The following is a 21772-nucleotide window of genomic DNA, read 5'->3' as shown; positions in this document are numbered from 1 at the left end:
ATGTAATTGCACCCCTTTGCTTCTGTCAAAGCCTTCTCGCCATTCCTCAGCAACCGTGAAGAGCGGACAAGTAAAGGGGAAAAAAAGGAAGAAAATGAGATGTCAAGTCAGACAACTGATAGTTGAGCTGACTGCTTTTCTCTGCTGATCTTAAATCAAATAAAACTTGCAGTTTGATCGTTTGCGGCCAAAAAGGAAAGAAAAGAAGTGAGAATAGCTGTCGTAATCCGTCAAGACGGTTAAAATTCTCCAGGAAACAAGAAAAAAAAAAAAAACAAGTGACTATTTCAAGGCAACAAGAGTCATTTGTTTCCATGGTGTTAAAAGTCACCATTACTCATGAAAGTTGTGAAATAATTAAGGCATCTGGGATAATTTGGGTCAAATTGCACTAAATTACAAACGTCTCAGACTTTTGCACAGAAAATACACACTCATGTGAAAAAGGCAGCATCAAGTATAACAACCTGAGTCAGCTTTCCTGGGGCTTAAAATTGTTTTTGGCTCCAACTGGATGTGGTCTCAAAAGGTTCCAGGGGACCTTTAAACTCAAAACTCCACAGCCTGTGCATCTTCTCAATATGCCAGTCACCTACCTGGCATCAAGAATGACACAATCACTCTTTCTCGCCACAAACTGTGACTTTCACTGTGACTCTCCACCACCTATAGCCTACCTCCTGTTTCCTCCTCCTGTTGCCATCATGGAGATAACTTCCTAAAACCATTCATTCTTCTCCAACTACACATCTACCTCAATGACCTCTAGCTCATGTCCATCTGCTTCTGGTACTCTACCTCCGTACCACAACTCTCCAGACCTCCTGCACTGCCAAAGTCGGCTTCCAGACAGCCACAGACCGAATACCTTTGCCACCAGCATCCTCACCTTTCACCCCACAAGCATCCCGCCATCTGACACTTCATCCTTCCAGACTCTAAGCTCCTGCGCTGCAGGCCTCCATCCAAGCCATACCTTACCAACTAATCACTTTCACCTCTGACCACCTGCACGTCTGCCTGCCTCCCAAGCTTGGCTGTCCCCCTGAGATTCTTTGTGGCTTCCTTCAGAAGCATGGCGTTCAACTGCTTGTTGAACTCCAGTTCAGCCACTTGAACTCTATGGCTCCTTAGGACAACCTACAAGTTGCCTACAAGAACGAGTTTGAGTTGTTTAGTTTCTTGGCTTCTGTCTAAAATCCGCCTTTATTGGGATAATGAAATTGGGTTTTTAGGCTTTTTAGGTTTGTTTCTGCATCCGAATTTTTGATATCCGAGCATTAAACGGTTTGTTCTTCATTCTTGGTTTGATTATGAAATGACTGCTGTTAGGGTGTTTCAAAGGTTCACAATGATTGGCTGGAACAACTGCCTGTGACCTCACATCTGCTGCATAGCAGTCTGCAATTTTTATGTGAAGAAGCAAGAGAATAAAGCAAAGATCACAGAGGTTAACTTTTCTTACACATCTGATCCTGAGGTCTTACTCTGCCAGGCATGGCACGGCAAGTGACAACCCTATATCATCATAACTTCTTCTGCAGAGATTGCCAGAAATCCTCGCAAAGCCTTCCATGAAATTACTTGTCATCTTCACAGAACATCCAGAGTGCTGCTTGCTATCTGTGAACCCCCTCCGGCATAAGACTTACGTCACACTCTCAGCCTTCTCAACTTATCTGGTATTTGACAAAGGAATTTTCAAATGTTTTTCGCTAAAAATACCAACCTCGCAGCAACAACTCTGTCCATTTATATGATGGTTTAAAGCAAATATTATAGCGCAACAAGGATGTTTGGAGTGCAACAAGGAATGGAATATGATCAGGTTAGGACTTTTGTTGCTATCAGTAAACCATCATTTACTGGAAGTGCATTGTTACCATGTATAAGGTCAGACGTGATCTTTGCTTATAACCTAGAAAGAATAATAATAACACTCGACTGACTTTGAGGGTTCATAACAAGCCTACTAACCAAATGCCGAAGCACAATGTTTATGCCACTTTTATAACAACTCAAGGCAACATTGTTACTTGATTATGCTATAAAATGGCTGGAAAAGACATATTATTGTCCCTTAAAGAAAACAACTGGCAACACAAAAACAAAGTTTGCTAAAAGAAAACTATCTTGTTTTTACTCATGAGTGTTTAACTGGTGATTATTTTTCTTGTCCAGACAGACAATGCTATGAGCCTCGAATGAGAGAGTCTTGACGTAATTCTGATCTTTGTGGACACCAAGCTGGCACCTGACGACCTGACAAAGCAGAGGTCAAGAGGTCAGTGTCAAGGGTCAGCAGAAGCCTTATACTGAAGAGAGAAAGAGGCAGTGACACACATCGGACCGTTCGTTTTTTTTTTCTTATTAACCATCCGAAGTTCTTTTTAGTCCTAAGATTTATTTTTTTACAGGAATGCTCAACACCACCAACCTTCATAACAGAATCCAAACTAGGAGAAGTTAGTACTTTATTTACAGCCACAGAAAATAAAAGATTTTGTTAATTCACTCGTGAGATGAGAAAATTGCACATGCACTGATGGCTTTCCAAAGGCAGATGACAGAATAGATGAAATGTCGGAGCAGTTCCCAAGAGGAACCAACAATGTTATGCAACTATTTCACAAAGTTCTGACAGAAAAAGAACATTTGTCCAGATCTTGCTGGTAAATAAGCATTGCCTCTTTGTACTGAAAAAAAACTGCACACATTTATTGTTGTTTGTATCTTTGCTCATCTTGTTTATTTCATTTTATCTTACATTAAAACCAGATTACATCTTTCCTGTTTGGGGCTTTTTAGCGTTTCCAAAACCAGTTCTGTTTGCTGAATACCGGCATGGAGGACAGGTTTTGATTTTTTACGTAATTATTTTCAAAAAGCTAAAGCTTAGTGGGACAGTTCACACTTTGAAAACACAAAAAACTAGAGCAAACGTGGATCCGCCACACCATCCTTTTGGCAGAGCACGGTGGTGGCAGCAACATGCTGTTCCATCACATCGTAAAATCCTTACAGCACACTTGGAGGCCTGTGATTATACTAAGATACTGGACTGTTTTCTAGAAATCAATACTTTTTTTTGAGGCGAAAAATGATCCCGTGCAACGAAATTCATACCTGAACGCAGACGAGTCGCTCCAAGTATTGAGTCCTTCACAGAGTTAATAAATGTACCACTTTATGGTGTTGAGCCTCACCCAGAAAACACCAACTCTAAAAGCCCTCAAGGGCAAATGCGATTATATTAGAAACAGCACAAACAGTGCAGTGCTCCACTTTCAGAGAGCTGAACAAGGTTTGTGGGTGATAAAGAGGCGAGTCATTGTTTGGTCTGATGGGTCGCTGTGCGGCGGCCTCTCTGAAGTCAGACCCCCTTCCTGAAGTCCTGAATGAAGCACATTTACTGCCTTTGGTCATATGAGGGTCATTCTTTTACTTTTTAACAGCATTAGCTCTTCCGGGAACCGAGAGTGAACGTGTTGTTGAACAAATTTTATTTGGCTTTGAAGAAGAGGCCGCATAAAATCCTTCCACATATAGGCTACATAAAAAATGTTTTCCACCTATTTTTAAAAGTGTGATTATGTCGTAACAAAATCTGAGCTCGTCTGTCTTCTCCCAGTGCTCCCAGGACTAAGCAGAGACAACCAATCAAAAGCAGGAGGCGGGTCTTAGTGCTGTCAATCACTTTCATGCTCGAGCATGACGTATAAAAAGTAGACAAAAGCATCAGTTTATTGTTCCCTGTTGACGCTCTGGTGATCCTCTGGTTTCAAAGTAGCTCATGATGGCTTTGTTGCAAATGAGGATTAAAGAAGGCAAACATGCCAGGCTTAAAAATAACTACAGTCCACTGCTTTTAGATTTAATCTTCACCAATGCAGTCCTGGAAAATAGGTCGTAAATGCAATATTATACACTGAAGCCCGTTTCCGCCTCGCTGATGGAAAAAGAAAGTCTAATCTTGGCTCCCTGTGAGTTAGCTAAATTACAACGAGATACCATCTAGATTTTGCGACTTAGGCATCTCATAATTATGAGATGGTATCTCGTTATTGTGAGATAATCAAGTCACAATTATGAGATCTGACTTCTTTTATTCCGTCAAAGTGATGGGAAGAGGCTTTCATGTTTATTAAAGGTTCATATTGTGGCTGTGAAAACATTTAATGCTCCAAGCCTCGTTGTTGAGTGAAAGTATCGGGTGAGTCAGAGTTGATTAAAAAAAAAAAAACATCGATAGCATTTTTAAAAATATATACCTCCCGGTTTACTGACTTTTGCGAAGACAAACAAACAAAAACCAAAGAATCGCGAAACTCATTCTGATGCTCTGATTTTATTTCTCAATCCCTCTGTTTCCTTGCTCTTTGTGTCGGCGGCAGCAGGCCTTTCTCTCGGCCCCTCCCCCCAAAAAACAAGAAAGACAATTGATGAGCCGCAGGAGACGGAGACGGAGAGGAGGGAGAGACGAGCTGATTGATTTGGAGCTGTTGACAGCAGGACAGCTCGTTTTTTTCCACAGTATTACGCCATTAAAAAAAAAGGAAAAAAAAAGAAGTTGAGTTGGAGTCAAGCGGTGAAGAGCAGAAAAAGGAGGTGTGTGTTTACAAGGTGAAGTGGGTGTTTGAGTATCTGATAATGATCAGGCAGCTGTTTTCCCCTGAGGATTCATAATAATGAAGACCTGCAGCCACCAGCGCCTCGCCTGCTTCTGGGAACAGACCTGGGAACGAGACTGGCTCATTTCTGAGGCTGAAGGAAATGCAGGATGTCTGACGTGAGCAAAGATGTCTTCACTAAGGAAAGAAAAATCTATTTCATAGATCTGGCAAAGTTAAAATGTCACTGCCTAGTTTTTTTTTGTTTGTTTGTTTTAGCTTTTTGTTCATTTTAAACGTCACCAAAACCGAGAACATTAAAGATACGATCTACAGGAAAATATCTGACGCAAACCACGACATAATCATGGCTTTAATTAAAATGTTTCTTCACCTTTTCATACTTTTAATGAGATATATAAATATATATATATTTACTTTCCATTTCTCCTTTTAGTATGTAACGTGAACAAAAGATCTCTGTGTTGCTTTCTCACGTCAAATGTAAGAGCTTCAACTTAAAGTCTGACTTTTCCTTGAACAACCACATCAACCCATCAACGGGAACCATGAAGAGCAACAGAAAATATTCCAATAGATTAGGTCCGAAAACTAGACTTAAAATTTTTTAGCGTCTTAAAAATGATAAAGTCTAAAAATTTTTGTGTACACACCTTGCACTATGTTACTGAGATGCAAAGTAATGCGTTTTAGGTTTAGTGTAATGACTCAGTGTAAAATGCACAGCTCCTGATCAGAAACAACCAATCAGAGCCAGGAGGCGGGTCTTATCACCGTCAATCACATTCGTGTACATACTGCTCTTTGTCATAAGGCAGAGGAACAACTTACTGTTTCAGGAAAACATGATTGACAGCGCTAAGGCCCTCCTCCTGGCTCTGATTGGCTGTTTCTGGTCAAGCTTTTTACTTCTGCACTTAGCACATGGGAGCGCAGCTTGATTATTTTTCAGACTGTCTGTCTCACACTGTACTGTCAAGACATAGTGACAGTTTTAACACATGTGTAAAAACATACTTTTAAAAAAAAAGTTATATACTGCAGCTTTAAGCAGGGATTTGAAACGATTCTGACCAACGTGTGTGAATGGATTTGCAATGGTCTATTAAAACACGAGAAGGCAAACAAACCGTCCGCCAGAGTCCCTTACATCAGGGGATCCAGAGCTCAAAGCTGATTGGTGGGTGGCTGAGGTGGCTCCAGCAGCTTTCATTATAAATATGTGGGACAGGTTGATACTTCAAAATGTCACCAGTCAACCGGGTAACTCTAGAAGTGATTATTTTTCCCCCTTCTGTTCACATCTCTGATCTCTGGAAACCAGATCTACGTAGACGGGATCCAGCGCTACAACATCAGCCAGCAGTAAAACATAATCCCCACCACAGAATGCCAAACCTCAGCCCCAGTTGAGGTTTCACAACCTCAGCCCGGGTCGTCCACTTCTCTGTTCCTGCTGTATCCAGTGGTGGGAATGAGGCGGACATATTCGTCTGGGAAGAAGGAAAAAAAAAAAAAGAAGCTCTGACTCATGGAAATTACGACAAGAAGCCACTCAGAGATGAAACCGGGCTGGGATGAAGAGCTTGATCTCTTACAGGCCAGAAGGCAGCTGATAGGTGAGCTAGGTGACATGCATGCTTCTCGTTTTGGGGCTTTCAGTAACACATTTGAACTCCTCCGCTTTGTGGTCAAGTGATCGCAGAACGAACAACCTTAAGGACTTCGGAGAAAAACGAGCCCGAGTTCATTGGGAAAGCCAAACATGTACTTGGCGGCGTCGATTTGAAGAGACCTGCTGACATGTTAATCAATATCTTTCAGTACATCGCTCGTCAAACTCAAACATTTTTTAACAAATTCGTTTCACTACATTCACTACTTTACTTGAATGGTAGAATCCATTTAAACTGGTTGTGTCTCAAACCTTTTCCAACAGGGTCATGTTTTCAGGAAAACCCTTTTAGAGGTTTTATATCAGTCTTCTTCATCCAATAAAACCCGGTTTTAATGAGTGGCATCATCGCCCGGCTACAACAACATGCACCAACTTTTCCATGTTAGCTCACTGTTCCCTCTCCACTCAGCCTCTAGTGCAACACATATTGCTTTGGTGGCGACATGGACGAGTTGTAAAAACCCTCATGTTTTCATTTTTGTCCAACACTCTTCTGTTTTTTTTTTTTTGTTGTTGTTTGTTTTTTTCAGTTTGTCTTTCACTGCAGCTCACTGGAATCCAGAAGCTTCATAAGTGGCTTTTGGTCACTGAGACATATCGACCTCTCGGGATTTATAGACGTCATTGTCTTTGCTTCTTATTTGATTTTATTTACCTCTTTGGATTGGAACTGAATTGCTCTTTAACCTGCTTCATGTCATTTCTGTTTAATTGAGGTCATTTAAGGGTCAGGGAGTTGCTCAAGAACTTGAACTCAGCTTTCCCCCCAAAAAGTTAATGGAATCAGCATTTATATAGAATTTAATATAGATAGATATAGATAGATAGATAGATAGATAGATAGATAGATAGATAGATAGATAGATAGATAGATAGATAGATAGATAGATAGATAGATAGATAGATAGATAGATAGATAGATAGATAGATAGATAGATACATAGATACATAGATAGATAGATAGATAGATAGATAGATAGATAGATAGATAGATATACATATTGTCCAGTGAAAAGAAGCTTGTCACGTCATCTTCACACTAAGCTGGTAAAATAACTGCTTGCATAAAAGGTCTTGTGGCTTTTCCTTTAAACTGGTTCCAGTAACTCTACCTGCTGTGACCAGGCGACAGCAACAACAGAAAAAAAAACTCTTGATCTCTGAATTTACTCAGTTTCTCAAAGGCTGTGAAGGTCATGAAGGTATGAAAGTTCTGCAATCTGATCTGAAATATGTGCTAAAAAAAAAAAAAAAAAAAAAAAAAAAGGCTTGGACTGAACGTTTCTCAGACTATATCAAGTTGTGTTTGACCTGCGCAGCATTCGGTGCATTTTAGCGAGCCTGTTGTTAATCTGCTTATCGGAGCTTTAGAGAGATGGAGTTTCTCCCTGTGCTATACACTCTCACGCATACACCCACACACACACGCACACACACACACACGCACACACACACACACACACACGCACACACACACACGCACGCACACACACACACATGCACACACACACACACACACACACACACACATTTGCACTGTAGTCCATCCTGTCTGTTTTCATTTCCTCTCTCTCACCTTTCAGACCCTGCTAGTCTTATCCCCCATCTGCCTCCGCTCCCTCACTGTTCCCTTTCTCAAAACGAAAAAAAAAAAAATAATGTTTTGATGCTCCGTTGTTCACATGATACCGGTCTGCTTTATGCGTTTGCTTTAACAAAATTGTGGGAAAACAGCAGAAAAAGACAACAAATCCAAACCTTTGAAAATGCGTTTTCCAACAGTAGCCTCTTTGTTCAGCTCACACACAACCACTGAATCATGAAATTTATGTATTTACACCAACGATTCAGTCTGGTTGCGCTGCTGGCTGGCGTCTCCGCGTGGTTTACCTCTACCAAGCATGATATGCCAGCAAAGTTATGTAAGTTTTCACCAGCCTACCAATAAGCGTTCGAGATGTCTTGTGTTAAAAGTCAATGGAAGTCACCCACTGACGCATGTTATGGGAAATAATGGCAGTACAGACTCAAGTCCAGACAGCAGGGACTCACTTAATCGCCCAGCAACGTTTCATTACTGAGAACCAGAGGTCTGGACACTCGTATAACAAAAACTTCAATGCTTACTTTGCTCTCGACAAGCTCAGAGCTGTTAATGGTCCTGGCTGGAGCAAGTCCAATAGAGTCCCAAAGAATGGCAAGATGGGCCCAGCCTCCGACTGATGCTGGATTTATGGTCTAAATTAATTCGGGTTTAAATTAAAGAGCAATCAGCTCCAAACAGGAGAACGTCCAAGAGCATGTTCTGCCCTGGGGAACCGCTTTTCTACAGACTCTTTGTGTCTGTGAATATCATCCATGTGAGTCACCTGAAACGTCTCCACCACCGGATTTATAGAGACACCTAAGGAGAAAGAAGGTGTTGCCTCAATGAGCTAAATTCAGCCAAATAATGGAGACGAGGTGTCCAAGGACATCTACTTGAAAGCTACAGTACTGAAGAGAGATCTTTCTGTTTGGGTGCATTCACATTTTCCTTGTTCAATCCGTTTTAACCTAACTCCAGTTTGTTTGTCTAGAGCAGGGGTGTGAAACTCCAGTCCTCAAGTGTCCTGCAGTCTCTAGATGTGCCCCAGGTACAAAACACCGTGATAAAATGGCTAAATTACCTCCTTCTTATGTAGATAAGTTCTCCAAAGCCTTGCTAATGACCTAATTATTCTGTTGAGGTGCAGCAGAGGCACATCTAAAAGCAGGGACCGGCCCTCCAGGACTGGAGTTTGACACCTGTGGTCTTCTAGAGAGTCCACTTTGTTTGGGGAGGTGTGAATGCCCAATCAAGCTCTGGTCCTCGATCTCAGTTTGGTTCAAATTAACTCTGGCACGGTCCAGATATGATCGCTCAAAAACAAACCCACTAGTTGAGTACTAGTGAGAGAAATGGCCGGTGGTCTGCATCAAAACAGTACTTTGTGATTTTACAAACACTGACAATTGTGATTTGATACAATGTGCAATGAATTACGTAGCATCCACAACCACAAATGCAACACATCCTAAATCATGTACTCACCTCCCAGTTTGCTTTGCATGAACTTTAAAAACAAGCCCTATTAATCTGTCTTTGTATGACAGCACCAACTTGTGTTTTATATAAATATTTTTATTTGATTCAGTAAAATCCTGCTTCCATTTATGATGAATAAAAAGTACCAGAAGTAGAAAAAAACACAGCTTTAAAAAAAACCATGATTATAAAAATCAGAGGATATACATGAATGTTTTACCAGAGGAAGAACAAACGTTGGAGTAGAAAACCTCAAGCCAGTCACTGTTTGAAGAAGAGAAACGATTTCAGCCAGATGGCGGTCTTTAGTGCTCAGCTGTTACCGTTCAGGTGAAGAAGCAGAGCCACCAGTTCTTTGATGTTATGATGAAATGCATCACAAATGCTCGTCCTCTGAGTTGAGAAATGTTCTGTCTGTCTGAGGTGCGTCTCTGGGCTTGGGAGAGTTTCAGAGTTTATTATTTTGCAGCAAACTCTTAAGTGTGCACTTCAGGTCCAAATGAGTGGCACGAGTCCCACACAGGATCGAGAAAAATTTGTCCCTTCCTCAGCAGGCGGTGAGGAAGGTCCCATCCACTGCAGGATCTGCCTGTCGGCTCACCTGATACCTGATTAAAGAAGAGTCTTTATGAATATGAGGATGGAAACTCATGAAGAATCAGAAGAATTACGTTTTTATTAGCCATAAAATTGTGCAAACTGAAAGTACGAAAATAAATGTGCCTAAAGAAAGTGGGCTAATTTTGAAAATAATACATCATGTTTTTTGATGAAAAGTTTTAGCACTAAGATGAGGTGGCTTTTCCACCGTATTCAAATAGCAGAATTTCTTAAAATTGCAATGGCAAAGCTTTAACCACATCACACAAGTCACATCATCAACATCTGGATGTTGCTGCTGGTGGAAATGACAAAAAAGACAAGGACAGGAAGTAGTAGGAGGATGATGGTTTGTTTGTGTTTCTTTTGGACATTGTGCAGCTGGCTCCTCCAGAGCTCTCACCGCACCTCACAGTTCCTAAAAAGTCGTGTCATTGCAAAATGTTGCATCCATAACTTTCCAGTAAAATCACAGACTACAATTTTCCCAAAACGCTGCATGCGTAGCGTCTTGATAACTCTCTCAAGTATCAAAGGCTTGTCGCTCCAATGCCCAAATGAGACGCTAGATTTTTAATCTCACACGGTTTTCCTGGTAAAATAACAGTTAATAACAATAATAATAATGTATATTATAATAAATATAGCCATTATAATAATAATGTCTACTATTATAATAAAAATAATTATTACTATGTCTACTGGATATTATAATGTCTGCTGAACATTATCATTATAATAATAACAGACATTATAGCAATATTGTCTATTATTATTATTATTATTATTATTATTATTATTATTTTAAATAGTGATAATATTTCTTTCCTCTGAGATCATTCCAGTTCTCTTTACAAAAAGATAAGTTAAGCTAGTTAAAATGTAACAGACTAACAATAAAAACCCAAATGTGATTTAAAGATGGCTATTATGTAAAGGTGAGAAATGTTTTGACGTGTTTCAGTTTCAGTCCAGCGGTACATTTCAGGAGAAGTGTTAATAAATTAGTTTGAGCCATTAGCAGCCGGTAGCATTCAGTGGTTTCCTCACCATTATCTCTGTCCTGGTTTTGGCCGATGTGCCACTTGTTGTTGCATGTGCACTCTAAGTGGTCCTCCAGTGTCACCTCCACCTCCCTCAGTTTGGGCCGCCGCCGCACGTACTCCACCTTCGCCACCTGAAACCAAACACAGAGAAGCAGCATTCAGTCCCTATGCTGCTCAGATCTGGAACAAACTTCCAGACAACTGCAAAACGGCGGAAACACTGACCTCCTCTCTAAGTCAAGACTAAAAACCCAACACTGTTGACTGTAAAGGGAGCACTTAACAAAATGCCACGTCTGTTACTGGCTTCCATAATTGGTGACAGTGTAATATGTTTATGATTTTATGATGTAAAGCACTTTGAACTGCTTTGTTTCTGAAAGGTGCTGTGCAGAAAGCACATTTCAGATTGATTAAAATGCAGATGACAAAGAAGCAAGTGAAGAAAACTTTTTTTAAGCCAATGAAAACAACATCTATTCATTTGGCTCCTTCAGACTAGCTAGCAGCAATTAGTAACCACTTGGTGGAACAGCACATCTGCTGAGCTCATTATGGGAGCTACTTCTCAGGGAAACGCTGGTAAAAACTTTGTTAAAGGGTTAATCCACATTAATATCATGAGGCTTGCTGTATTAAGCCTCATGGACAAGAGGCTCCCGCCGCAAACCAGAACCACCATTTGTTTACATGTTAGCAACTCACTAACCAGCTTTCGTCAGAGCTTTTAGGCTCTAAAATATGTGGGAACACAAACTATCACAGTTTAAATGTGACAATATTGTTTTACCAAAACCTACAGCTGCTGCGGGGAGGGAGGGTGACTTGAAGAAATACTGCCATGCTAGCATATGTAGCTACTTCACTGACTCAGTTGCTTCGGATGCAGATACAGGTTTTCTTCCCTTGGCGTTTTGTCAACACAATGAAATGAGCAGACATAAAGCATTTTGGGTTTTCTGTTCAAGTTTAGAATTTTTAGCCAAATTTTTTTTTTGTTTGCTTATCTGTCAGTAGGTGATAAAAACTACCACCTTTGTTTTGGCAGCATGTTCAAGACACACTTGCTGCAGCCACAAATTAAACTTGGTCTGACTATTAGACTGCAGCCACAATCAGCACAACAGTCAGCCGAGCTTCGAAAGGGCATCTTATCACACTTTCCAGTGTCAAGTTGCTCTCTGTAACAGGTTGATGTGTGATTCGGTTCGGTTCTAGTCCAGTGGGGAGATTCTCCATGTCACAGTCTGAAGCGCAGCAGCTGCGGTCATTTCTCCGCTGATTTGCAACGACGCTCAGCAACGGAGAACCTCGAGGTTCTGGTTGTGATGGATTAACTACTCGCAGGTATATTATTTTGTCTTGTAAATAAATTTTCCTGACCCAATTATAATGATAAAGACTCAGATCTTGAACTTTATTATTTTTTAAATTCAAACAAAAAAATCTAATTGACATCACACCAAGCTAATATGATGCAGTTCTGGTGTTTTACACTGTCGCCACTAACTGCAGCTCAGATCTCTGACCAGCTTCTCTGCGTTTCTCGTCTTTATTACTGACAGTTCTTCAGAGAAGTGATTCACAGTCATTTGGTTACAAAACTTAACGATGGTGTTCCTGTCGCTCCCCGTGATTAAACTCATAATTAAGATAATCTGTACTCAGCAGCTCTCTGATGGCAGATGCCGTTGTGACGACTTCCTGAAGGTGGAGTTTCAGAAAGAGAAGTTTTTAAAGAGGCAGAGGCCCAATTTGAAGGCGTTAAATCAGAAAGTAAAATTCACTTGGAGTCATATGTGCCTGGAAAACACACCGCCGCTTTAAATGTATTTAAATGTCCATGAAACGACCTGCGCTCAGTGTTCAATAACACATAAACTTGCATCATGAACTTCCAAATTTATGGAGAAATTCCGCAAGTTTGAGGAAACGCGCTTGTCCAAATGTGATGTCTGTGGCCATTGGTATTATGAACAGACCGTTTTTCACCTACATAAGGAAACCATAACAGATGCTGCACGCAATATCTGGACTGCATCATTTAAAGTCAAGTCATTTGCATGTGAATACCGTTTTCTGTATCAAAATATAATTACTTCAACTTAAACTAAAAACACATCAGCTTGAGGCTCCTCCTTAATTTCCTGATCTTATGTAACACCTCCAGCCCTATGTAAACAGATGGGTGTGGCTCTTCTTGTTTGGGTGAATGAATTGCATTCATAAGGACAAGAGGCTTGATTTCAGTGTCAACACCCAAACACAGGCACACACACTTGGAGTTGCTCTTCGCGTGTGCGCAGTAATCTAGTCCCAAAGCAGTTACATAAAACGCGGGTGCTTCGCGCTCACATTCCCAAATTGGTTGGAGCTTTAGGTCAGATTGCAACAGCGTCTCCGCTTCAAGTCTGAACAAATTCACAAACAGCCAAGCCGCCGAGGATTGGGAGAGGGACAGAGCGGGGTTAGCCGAGGTGAGAAAGACGGGTGAGACGCCGCTGGAAGGTAAGCCCTGCTGTTCTGCAGAGGCTGGCCTTAAACAAAAAAACAAATAAACTGAGTTTATTCTCAGGGATTTTTATTTGTATTATCTTTTTAACCTTGAGCCTGGGTAAGACAAAACTGGAAGCTGCAGGATTTCGAGGCAAAGTTGAAAACCTGGAAAAGTTAATTATACTTCATTCGTCCAACGCAAAGTTGCTTTGTGAGTTGAGTCTGAGCTGCGGCCTGCGGTGGATCCATTTTTACACTGTGTTTATGTCGATGCTTTGGTTGATTTATAGCAATTAACACTTTTGGGGTCACGTAAGAACAGAATGATATATGTAACTTTTATAATACTTTTTTTTAATGTATTTGTCAAACTGTCACTGTTTTGTGTAAATTGAGTCAGATAATCTGAAAAAATCTCATTTTCTTTCCTTCTTTCTATTTTGCTTATTTTTATGGGGAAAAGTTTTCCGCATCAACAAAAATAGAACATTATCACATTTATAGCGTTGGCTAATTTCAAATCCCCACAGCAGATTAGAGGTTAATAATGTGGTTTTCTTGCTCTTTTGCAGTTCATTTTTTTTACGCGCGTTCGGTAACAACGATTAAATCAGGGACGGGAATTAAAACCCCACACATCTACGCCCTCAAGGTCTAGATATTAAAAAGAAAATCTTTGCTAGGAACGGAGGGGGAAAAATTAATTGCAGTTGAAAGTTTACAGTGGCAGGCTGGTGCTTGTTTAGTACTTATGTAGTTTATGTTCAGTAGCACAGTTTATGTCTGCAGTTGGAACGTTTCTGGCTTTCAGCCACGATGTTGCTAAATCTCACACAAATTGACCAAGAGAACCCAGTAAGGAAAATAACGATACGGGTTTTTGTAGTAAAACTATCCTTTATTACAAGTTTAAGAGACTCTGCTGTTGTTTCATGTTTTTCATTTAGCAGGATGCTAACTTTGTGTGAGTAGCTGCTCTTTTACACGTTAAGAGCGGCATGCAGTTAGAAACACTGCATCTTATCAGAATTGTCTGAACATTGTCAGGAACTCTTCACAACCTCACTGTGAACTTTATAGAGAGATGCAATCAGGCAAACAGTGCAGCAGCTTCAAAGGCTGCACGGCTTTCTGCCTCAGGCCGAAGAAATCTTGGCGAGCTCTTGAACATGGTGCATTTTCCGTGATTGCACTTATCTCAAGTTTTTTTCTTTTTGATCTGTTTTGTGTTTTCATCTGTTTATTACATTTTTTATACACGCGTTAAATAAAATAAATGGATTTGATTCAAGATCTATTTGAGATTAAATTTTAATAGACCACTGCTGAAACAAAAATGGGTCATCAGGAAAGACTTGTTGATTCTCATCAGGCTTGAAATAAATATATAAAGCAACACCGACACTGTTTTTCTTCTGACTCCTGCCATATGGAGCAGGGACGCAGTGGTGACCGTTTGCCCTCTGAATGCTGAACCTCGGCATACGACTTTATTTTTGATTTCCTCTGTGAGCAGACAAAGAACGACTCCTTTCATCTGAGATTGGGTTTCCAAAGCTTCGAAAATAAAATTCTCCTTCTCTTCTTTGTCTCTGGCAACTCTCAAGCACTCAAAAGCCCCTTCCAGCTTTCTGTTTGTTCCTATAAAACATTTTTTTTTAAACTTCAACTTCAGTCAGTTGGTAAAGATCAGAAACATGAATTTAATTCCCGTTAATGTTCAACCAATCAATCAATCAATCAATCAAGTTTATCTGTGAAGCACATTTCAGACGCCTCTGCTCTGAAAGCTAACATTTTCATAAACAAACTCACTGGCTGAATCTCAGGCATCAGAAGACACACTCATAATCACACACATGCACACACACTCAAGACTTATTCGCACACATATAAAACAAATGAAAACATAAACACACGGCAGGCCTTTATACTTTAGATGAACACAGAATCTGCCAAAAGTAACTCCTACCATCAGCTGAACCACTGGGTGTATGTGCATGTGTATGTATGTGCGTGAAAGTCTTCCATGTGTGTGAGTGTGTGTGTAAGTCTTGCATGTGTGTGTGTGTGTGTGTGTGTGTGTGTAAGTCTTGAGTGTGTGCTACTCATGGACAAATAATAGAATCCTATTGTACATGTCAGTCAAGAAGTGATCAGTGTTTGCAAAGAACATGAAAGCTTATTCAGCGACAGTTTCTGTTTGCTGGTGTCATGGCAAAGCCGTGTTGTGTTATTGGAAGACGGTGCTTGAATGCAAAGACGACACAGACTTCAATTACTTTGAATTACATACTCTGCTGATTAAGTGTAGCCATCCTTAATCTTAACAATAAAGGGTGGAAATAATTCCAGTGATTCAAAGATTAAGCCTTGTGAAAATTATTAAAAATCACAATCTCACACTGTTTTTTTATTTTTTAGAAGCATTCAATATAATTTAAACCAGTTTCATTTGCAATTTGAATTGATTTGATTTGGAACTGGTTTCATAAACATTGAGAATTTTCTTAGAGGGAAGAGAGAAGTAAATGAACCTAACAAGATTAATTTTATAAGTGCTATTAATTGTGTATCTGTTTGTTTTTTTATTATTGTTATCTGGTACCGAAATCAGCTGTTAATAAAGAGCTGACTCAGAGGAGAACTGACAGAGTAACGGACACAGTGAGGTGGGATTTTCCGTTTTACCTTGACAGTACGGAGCTGTTTGCGCGCCGCTTGGCACCTCATGTTGTTCGTGTTGCAGCAGCCGGTGCAGCGCTTCACTTCAACGCAGGGAGGCCAGATGATGAAGTTGGCCGAAGTGGGATCCACCTGACTCCTCGGGATTTCATAAATTGTCGTGCGCACTTTGCACACGGCCGGCACGGCTTCCTCCACCACTGCAGGGGGGAAGAAAGGACATCAAACGCCTTCAGCAAGCTGCTGTTGAACGGCTAGACTGTATAATCTTGCAACATTTTCTGCACAAAGAACTAAAAATTGATTTGAAACAGAATCATTTTGCAACTCGGCGGGCCTCACCGGTGCTTCTCCTTTGTCTTGTGTGTAAGTGTGGTTTCTTGTGAGTGGGGGAGACGTGAGAGAAGTCCTTGTGGTGGATGTGTTTGGTCTCCTCGATCACCTCGTTCTCTGGACGGAGACAAAATAGGACACATTGTACTGCTGGGAGCACAGTAAAACACATCTTCTCACACTCATCACGTCATTTCAATGACCTTTGAGAAACTTAGATTTTCTCCAGTCTAAACTTGTTTCAAATTAAACAGTTAAAAAAGAAGTGTTTTGAGTTTTCCAGCCACATAACCATATTACACTGCGAAAAATTCTACATATCAAACATGATTTTAAAGAAATTTGACTTCAAAATTTTACGTCTTGAAATTGAGGTGTCTGTCTCTTTAAGAACCCCCTGTTCTTTCTGAAGCTCCGCCCTAGGGAAGTCACAACATCTCTCCCCATCACTGCTACGTCCACCCAGCAGTGTTGTAGTCAAGACCACCTCACCGAAGACCAAGACAAGACCAAGACCAGAGTGTATCGCGACCGAGTCCAGACCAAGACTGCAAGACGCCCCATGCTAAATGACACAATAAAATGTGAAATATGCTCAAAATTGCAAACCAAATTGATCTAAAAAATTCACATTCCCATAAAAACACCTAGATATTAAATACTTAGAGTTGAAATAAATTTAACCAATATTAAAAGCAGAACAAACTCTTTGTTGGAGGAGGCAACCATTCCGAACCATTCAGCCATTTTTGCGCAGCTGAATGGTTGTCATAGGAGACTAAAAGATTTCTCGAGACCTCAGAAAAGAATCAAAGCAAGTCCAGGTATGTTTTCAATGAGGGAGTAACATTATAACTTGATGTAAAGTTGAAAAAAGTCAATTTTACATAATTGACTTTTGTAAAATCCCCTTTAGGGATTTATACATTCATAATTAAATATATTGGGCTCATAAGCTTCAAAGAACAAATAAAAAACATAAATCTCCACCTATAATTCTGTAATTTTGTTGTTGTTTGATCAGAACCTCTTAAAATACTTTTGATGAATGATGAACAGAAATGTGAAAAACAAAGCAGGATGAATTCGATTTCTCATTCAGAGGAACATCCTCCTGATCAGAGTCTAACGCGGTTATTCTAACTCAGTTATGGTGTTTATACATCTCAACGGGTCACTGGGTCTTCTCCATGTCAATTTCATCTGAGAAAAACAAACCTGTCCGAGAGCGTGTGAAGAATTTCTTAAATTGAGTTTGAAAGCCAACGGGAGCTGCTTGGGGTCACCCAGAGGTCGTCAGCTGAGGAAATGTTTTGCTGAGTCAGGGTTTGAGACAGTAAGTTTAAAGCACAGAAAACCTCTTTTTTTGTTTTTTTTAGTACAGATGGTTAGTTGTGAAGTGAAATATTGATCCCATTTTGGCCATCAGAAACAATATAGTAAACGATGAGTTCAAGGCTTTTGGATACAGTGTGAAACTTGTGTTTTTTTGGGTGCGACAGCGAGAAATGATACATTTGTCACATTTAGGACCACATTGGACTGCAAGTCACTGATTTCAATCTGTTTGACTGGACTATAGTGGTATGAATTTGATTTATTGTGCATTGGTACTGTATTTGTGAATTGGTGTTACATAAATTTATAAAGCCGGTTTATGTCGTTCTTGGAAGACGAATTAAAAAGTAGTCTGGCGGACCATGTTGCAGATGTTGGTGTCCCTCAGGGTTCTGTTTTAGTTCCCAGGGTTTTTAAATCCCACACACAAACTCCATTGGGGAATGATATGATCAGAAAACGAGCAATTATTTTAACTTTATCAATGATGAAACCCAGTTATAGCTTTCTGTTAAGGCAAAAAAAAAAAAGAATATTCAACTGCTTAAGTAACAATCTATTGAAGTTAAGTCACACCAAAGTTTTCCTTTAATCCCAAGAAACTTGGAAAGTCCAAGTTTGGTTTCATAGTTTCTACTGAGGTTATTCCATTTACCTCAAGTGAATAACAAAGTTCAGAAATGTCTCCATCTCTGTCATATCTTCACGATGATATTGAAGGAAAATGAATTCATGGAGCTCAGATCTCTTTGTGGTAATAACTCTAAACTCTAACTTGTTTCTGTGACGGTGCACATATTTTTTGGTTGTGCAGATATTCACACAGTGCGCTGGCTGACCCGACAGAGTCCGCCCCTGACCGTCTCCGTCTCGCTCCTCTTGTGGCCTGACACGCTGGAATTCCAGCATGAATTATACATAGCAACACAGCAGCCTTGCAGGGAGCCCTCCTCTCAAACTAATAATGGGCAGCATGACAACAGTATAATGAAGTGAGCCACTTGACCCCCACTGAGCCTGGGGAGCTGTCACACTCTGAATTTGCATCTCAATGATGCCAGGATTAATGGTGGCACCGATCTTTACTGAAAGACAAAGAACAAAAAAGAAAAAAAAGCAGTGGACGTCTCACGAGAAATGAAACGATTTAAGATGCAGGAAATTTTTTGAAGTGCTGCAGAAGTCAGGGTTTGTTTTTTTGTGTGTGTGTGTGTGTGTGTGTGTGTGTGTGTGTGTGTGTGTGTGTGTGTGTGTGTGTGTGTGTGTGTGTGTGTGTGTGTGTGTGTGTGTGTGTTTTGTTTTTCTTCACTGTTTTGTGTTCACTGTTTCCACTTCCAGGTCAAACCTTTAGCTAACAAGTGGAAAAGGACCAAGGAGGATTTAAACTGGATTCAAACTGCTTTTTGCTTCCAGCAGCATCTGGAAAGACATCCCAGTAATGAGATGATTCACTATCTTCCCGTTCTGCCATGAACCACATAAAAATAATACTCTTTCAAGGAGCAAACGGAGGTCAAGGCGGGACGAAGAACAGCACACGCTCGCCCCCAGTGACTAACGTTTTACAACTAGCCAAAGAAACCAGAGGTGTTTTTCCAAGGGTTCCTGTCAATGTCGTTTACTTACATTTTTATAGACGAGAATCAAATATGCTTCCCGTGTTCCTAGAATACTCTGTCTGACTATCAGCAAAATTTCGAGAGAAACCAAGGCTTCCAATAGTTAGAATATTTTTCTTTTTTTTTAAATCACTAAAATGCTAAGTCATCACATTCCTACGTTTCAAAAACAAGCATTGAGTCAGCCAGCACTGGCCTTCCCCTGAGCACTGTTGGTCAGCTGGCTGAAAAAAAAAAAGAAAAAGGCAGCTGCACTTTTTTAGCGTAAATTAACCAATTAAAATCTGCATCCTAAACTTCTAATGTGACTGTGAAGACAAGAAGGACAAAATAACAGTCTGTGTGTTTTTTTTTTAGTTTGCATATAAAAGTATTTAATAACCAATGAGATGAAGAAAAATTATTTTATATAAAAATGTAAACTCCCCGGTTGTGTTCGTTGATAAACCGGTCAGCATCAGACGGAGAACTAGCTTAAAAAATGCTAATGCTAATTTAGCCGTTTCCGTTGAGTTTTCGTCACCTCGAAAAAAAAACGAGTTAATTCCTAACAAGAGCAATTTGAACCACATGTTTCGCTGAGTTAGTTTTCAGTAACACGTTTATAAGGACAACTTGGGATGTTGGAGGAGGGCGAGACGCTACATTAAAAAAAAGAAAAAGAAAAAGAAAAAAGAAAGGCGCTTTACCTCCGGTGTCCATTTCGAGCAGCCGCTGGAGGTCGCTGATGCTGCGGATCTCGCTGCGGGACAGCCGCTCCAGCAGCTCCCGAGGGAGGGGAGCCTCCTGCACGCACACACAGACATCACGTTAATCCAGAACACGATATGGAACCGAGAAGTTACGTATTGTAAAAACATTAATTATGTATTCTAAAAATGAAGATAAAATAAAATAGGCTATATTAAAAAAGCCCCGATGCACACTCTGGTTTTGCTCTTGCACGAGCCTATGATTGAACTGTAACGTGAAACTATGGCAACGTGCGGCGTCTCTCACAAATCCGACGGCGATCTGCAGGGCTCACCTCGCCAGCGGCGCGCAATAGGCAAAAGCAGCCGGTCAGGAGGTGGAGGACCGCGGCTTTCATCTCCTCTCAGGTCCGCTGCATGAGCACGACGAGGCTAAACTCCGGTGCAGGAGCCGGCCGGGCTGCTGCTCCCTGATCCCCGCAGCTTTCAACCATCCCTCGGAAGGAAGCGCTGCCTCCGACACCTTAGAGGAGGTGACTGCGGCTCAGCATTCAGGGCAGGTTTTACACCATGAGGGAAACTAAATGAAGAGCGCTGGCGCTTCTGATTATAAGTCACTTTAAGTGACACAATCACAAGAGAGATTCCCAATAAGAATATTGATTTTAAAAATCCTAGCAGAAAAGCATCTTAATGGGAAAACTGAAATAAAACGGAGACAGGTGATCTCCAGCAGTTCTCTGCTTCAGATTCACAGGTGAACAAATAAAGCTCATCAAAAACACACACACATAAATATTATATTGTTTTACACACATCCAGAAATCCAGTTCTGTTCACAGCGGGACCCGGTCCAAGTTCGCACACTTTATTCCACCTGCAGCCTCGCGGTTCCCCTCGGCGTGTCGACGGATCACGCGGAACCTTCTTCTGGAAAATCCGCTCGACCCTTTGGCAGCAGCCAAACCCAAACGGTCGGTGAATGCGTCCGGAAATCCGCAGCGCAGGAGGCGGCGGCGGGCTCCACGCGCTGACTGGCTGAGGTCTCCGGGGTGAATGAACACGAGACGCCTCCAGTCGCCTCCAATATAACGCCGCCGCGCGCCCTCGTGAGCGCGCTTTGCGTAACGGTGGCCGCGTAAAAATATTTAAAAAAAACATACGAGGAATTCTTCAAGTTTCTGCAGCTGCGCAGTTCGGTCAAAATGTACAGTGGGACCGCTTCCCCCCACTGGTCCCAGTTTGGAAATGTCACTGGGTGAATATGGGAAATTAAATGATTTATCCATTTATCCATGCAGCTTCTGTCCTTCCTTCCTTCCTTCCTTCCTTCCTTCCTTCCTTCCTTCCTTCCTTCCTTCCTTCCTTCCTTCCTTCCTTCCTTCCTTCCTTCCTTCCTTCTGTTCTTCCTTCCTTCTTTTTTTCCTGGCTTCCTATCCTATCGTTCCTATCATTGTAAATTAACTGTTTATATTTGTCACTAATATGATAATTATTCATCTGCAAGTCATTGCAGATTTTTTGTTAATCTTTGCCCAAACTTTTGTGTCATTGGATGGAGGTCACATTTTATGTGTTTCACTGCTC

At 40.9% G+C, this 21772-nt stretch overlaps 1 protein-coding gene across 2 annotated transcripts; it reads right to left on the bottom strand.

The window, feature by feature from the left end:
• Positions 1-9462: 9462 nt before the first annotated feature.
• On the bottom strand, positions 9463-21256 carry LOC129367366 (platelet-derived growth factor subunit A-like). Of its 2 annotated transcripts, XM_055041745.1 has the most exons (7): positions 21002-21256; positions 20521-20708; positions 20183-20279; positions 16546-16653; positions 16210-16403; positions 11027-11153; positions 9463-9984 (listed from the first exon to the last, which is right to left on the bottom strand). In XM_055041745.1, the coding sequence occupies exons 2-7, from the start codon at positions 20581-20583 to the stop codon at positions 9974-9976; spliced, it is 600 nt and encodes a 199-aa protein (XP_054897720.1). In that variant the 5' UTR covers positions 20584-20708; positions 21002-21256; the 3' UTR covers positions 9463-9973. The 2 variants fall into 2 exon arrangements, with proteins under 2 accessions (XP_054897720.1, XP_054897719.1); XM_055041744.1 differs by having other exon boundaries at positions 20521-21256.
• Between the last annotated feature and the right edge of the window lie 516 nt (positions 21257-21772).

This window comes from Poeciliopsis prolifica, unplaced genomic scaffold (genome assembly GCF_027474105.1).
Source record: "Poeciliopsis prolifica strain line A6 unplaced genomic scaffold, Auburn_PproV2 SCAFFOLD016, whole genome shotgun sequence".
In the NCBI taxonomy this organism is placed as follows: Eukaryota; Metazoa; Chordata; class Actinopteri; order Cyprinodontiformes; family Poeciliidae; genus Poeciliopsis; species Poeciliopsis prolifica.
This window is presented reverse-complemented; position numbering and strand designations above follow the sequence as displayed.

What these genes read in the sequence shown, in the direction of transcription:
- LOC129367366 (XM_055041744.1), bottom strand. Translation starts at nt 20,583, where the DNA reads ATGAAAGCCGCGGTCCTCCACCTCCTGACCGGCTGCTTTTGCCTATTG. An exon ending in GCTCGAAATGGACACCGGAG is followed by an intron (nt 16,654 to 20,182) that starts GTAAAGCGCCTT and finishes GTCTCCGTCCAG; the next exon opens with AGAACGAGGTGATCGAGGAG. An exon ending in AAGACAAAGGAGAAGCACCG is followed by an intron (nt 16,404 to 16,545) that starts GTGAGGCCCGCC and finishes TCCCCCCTGCAG; the next exon opens with TGGTGGAGGAAGCCGTGCCG.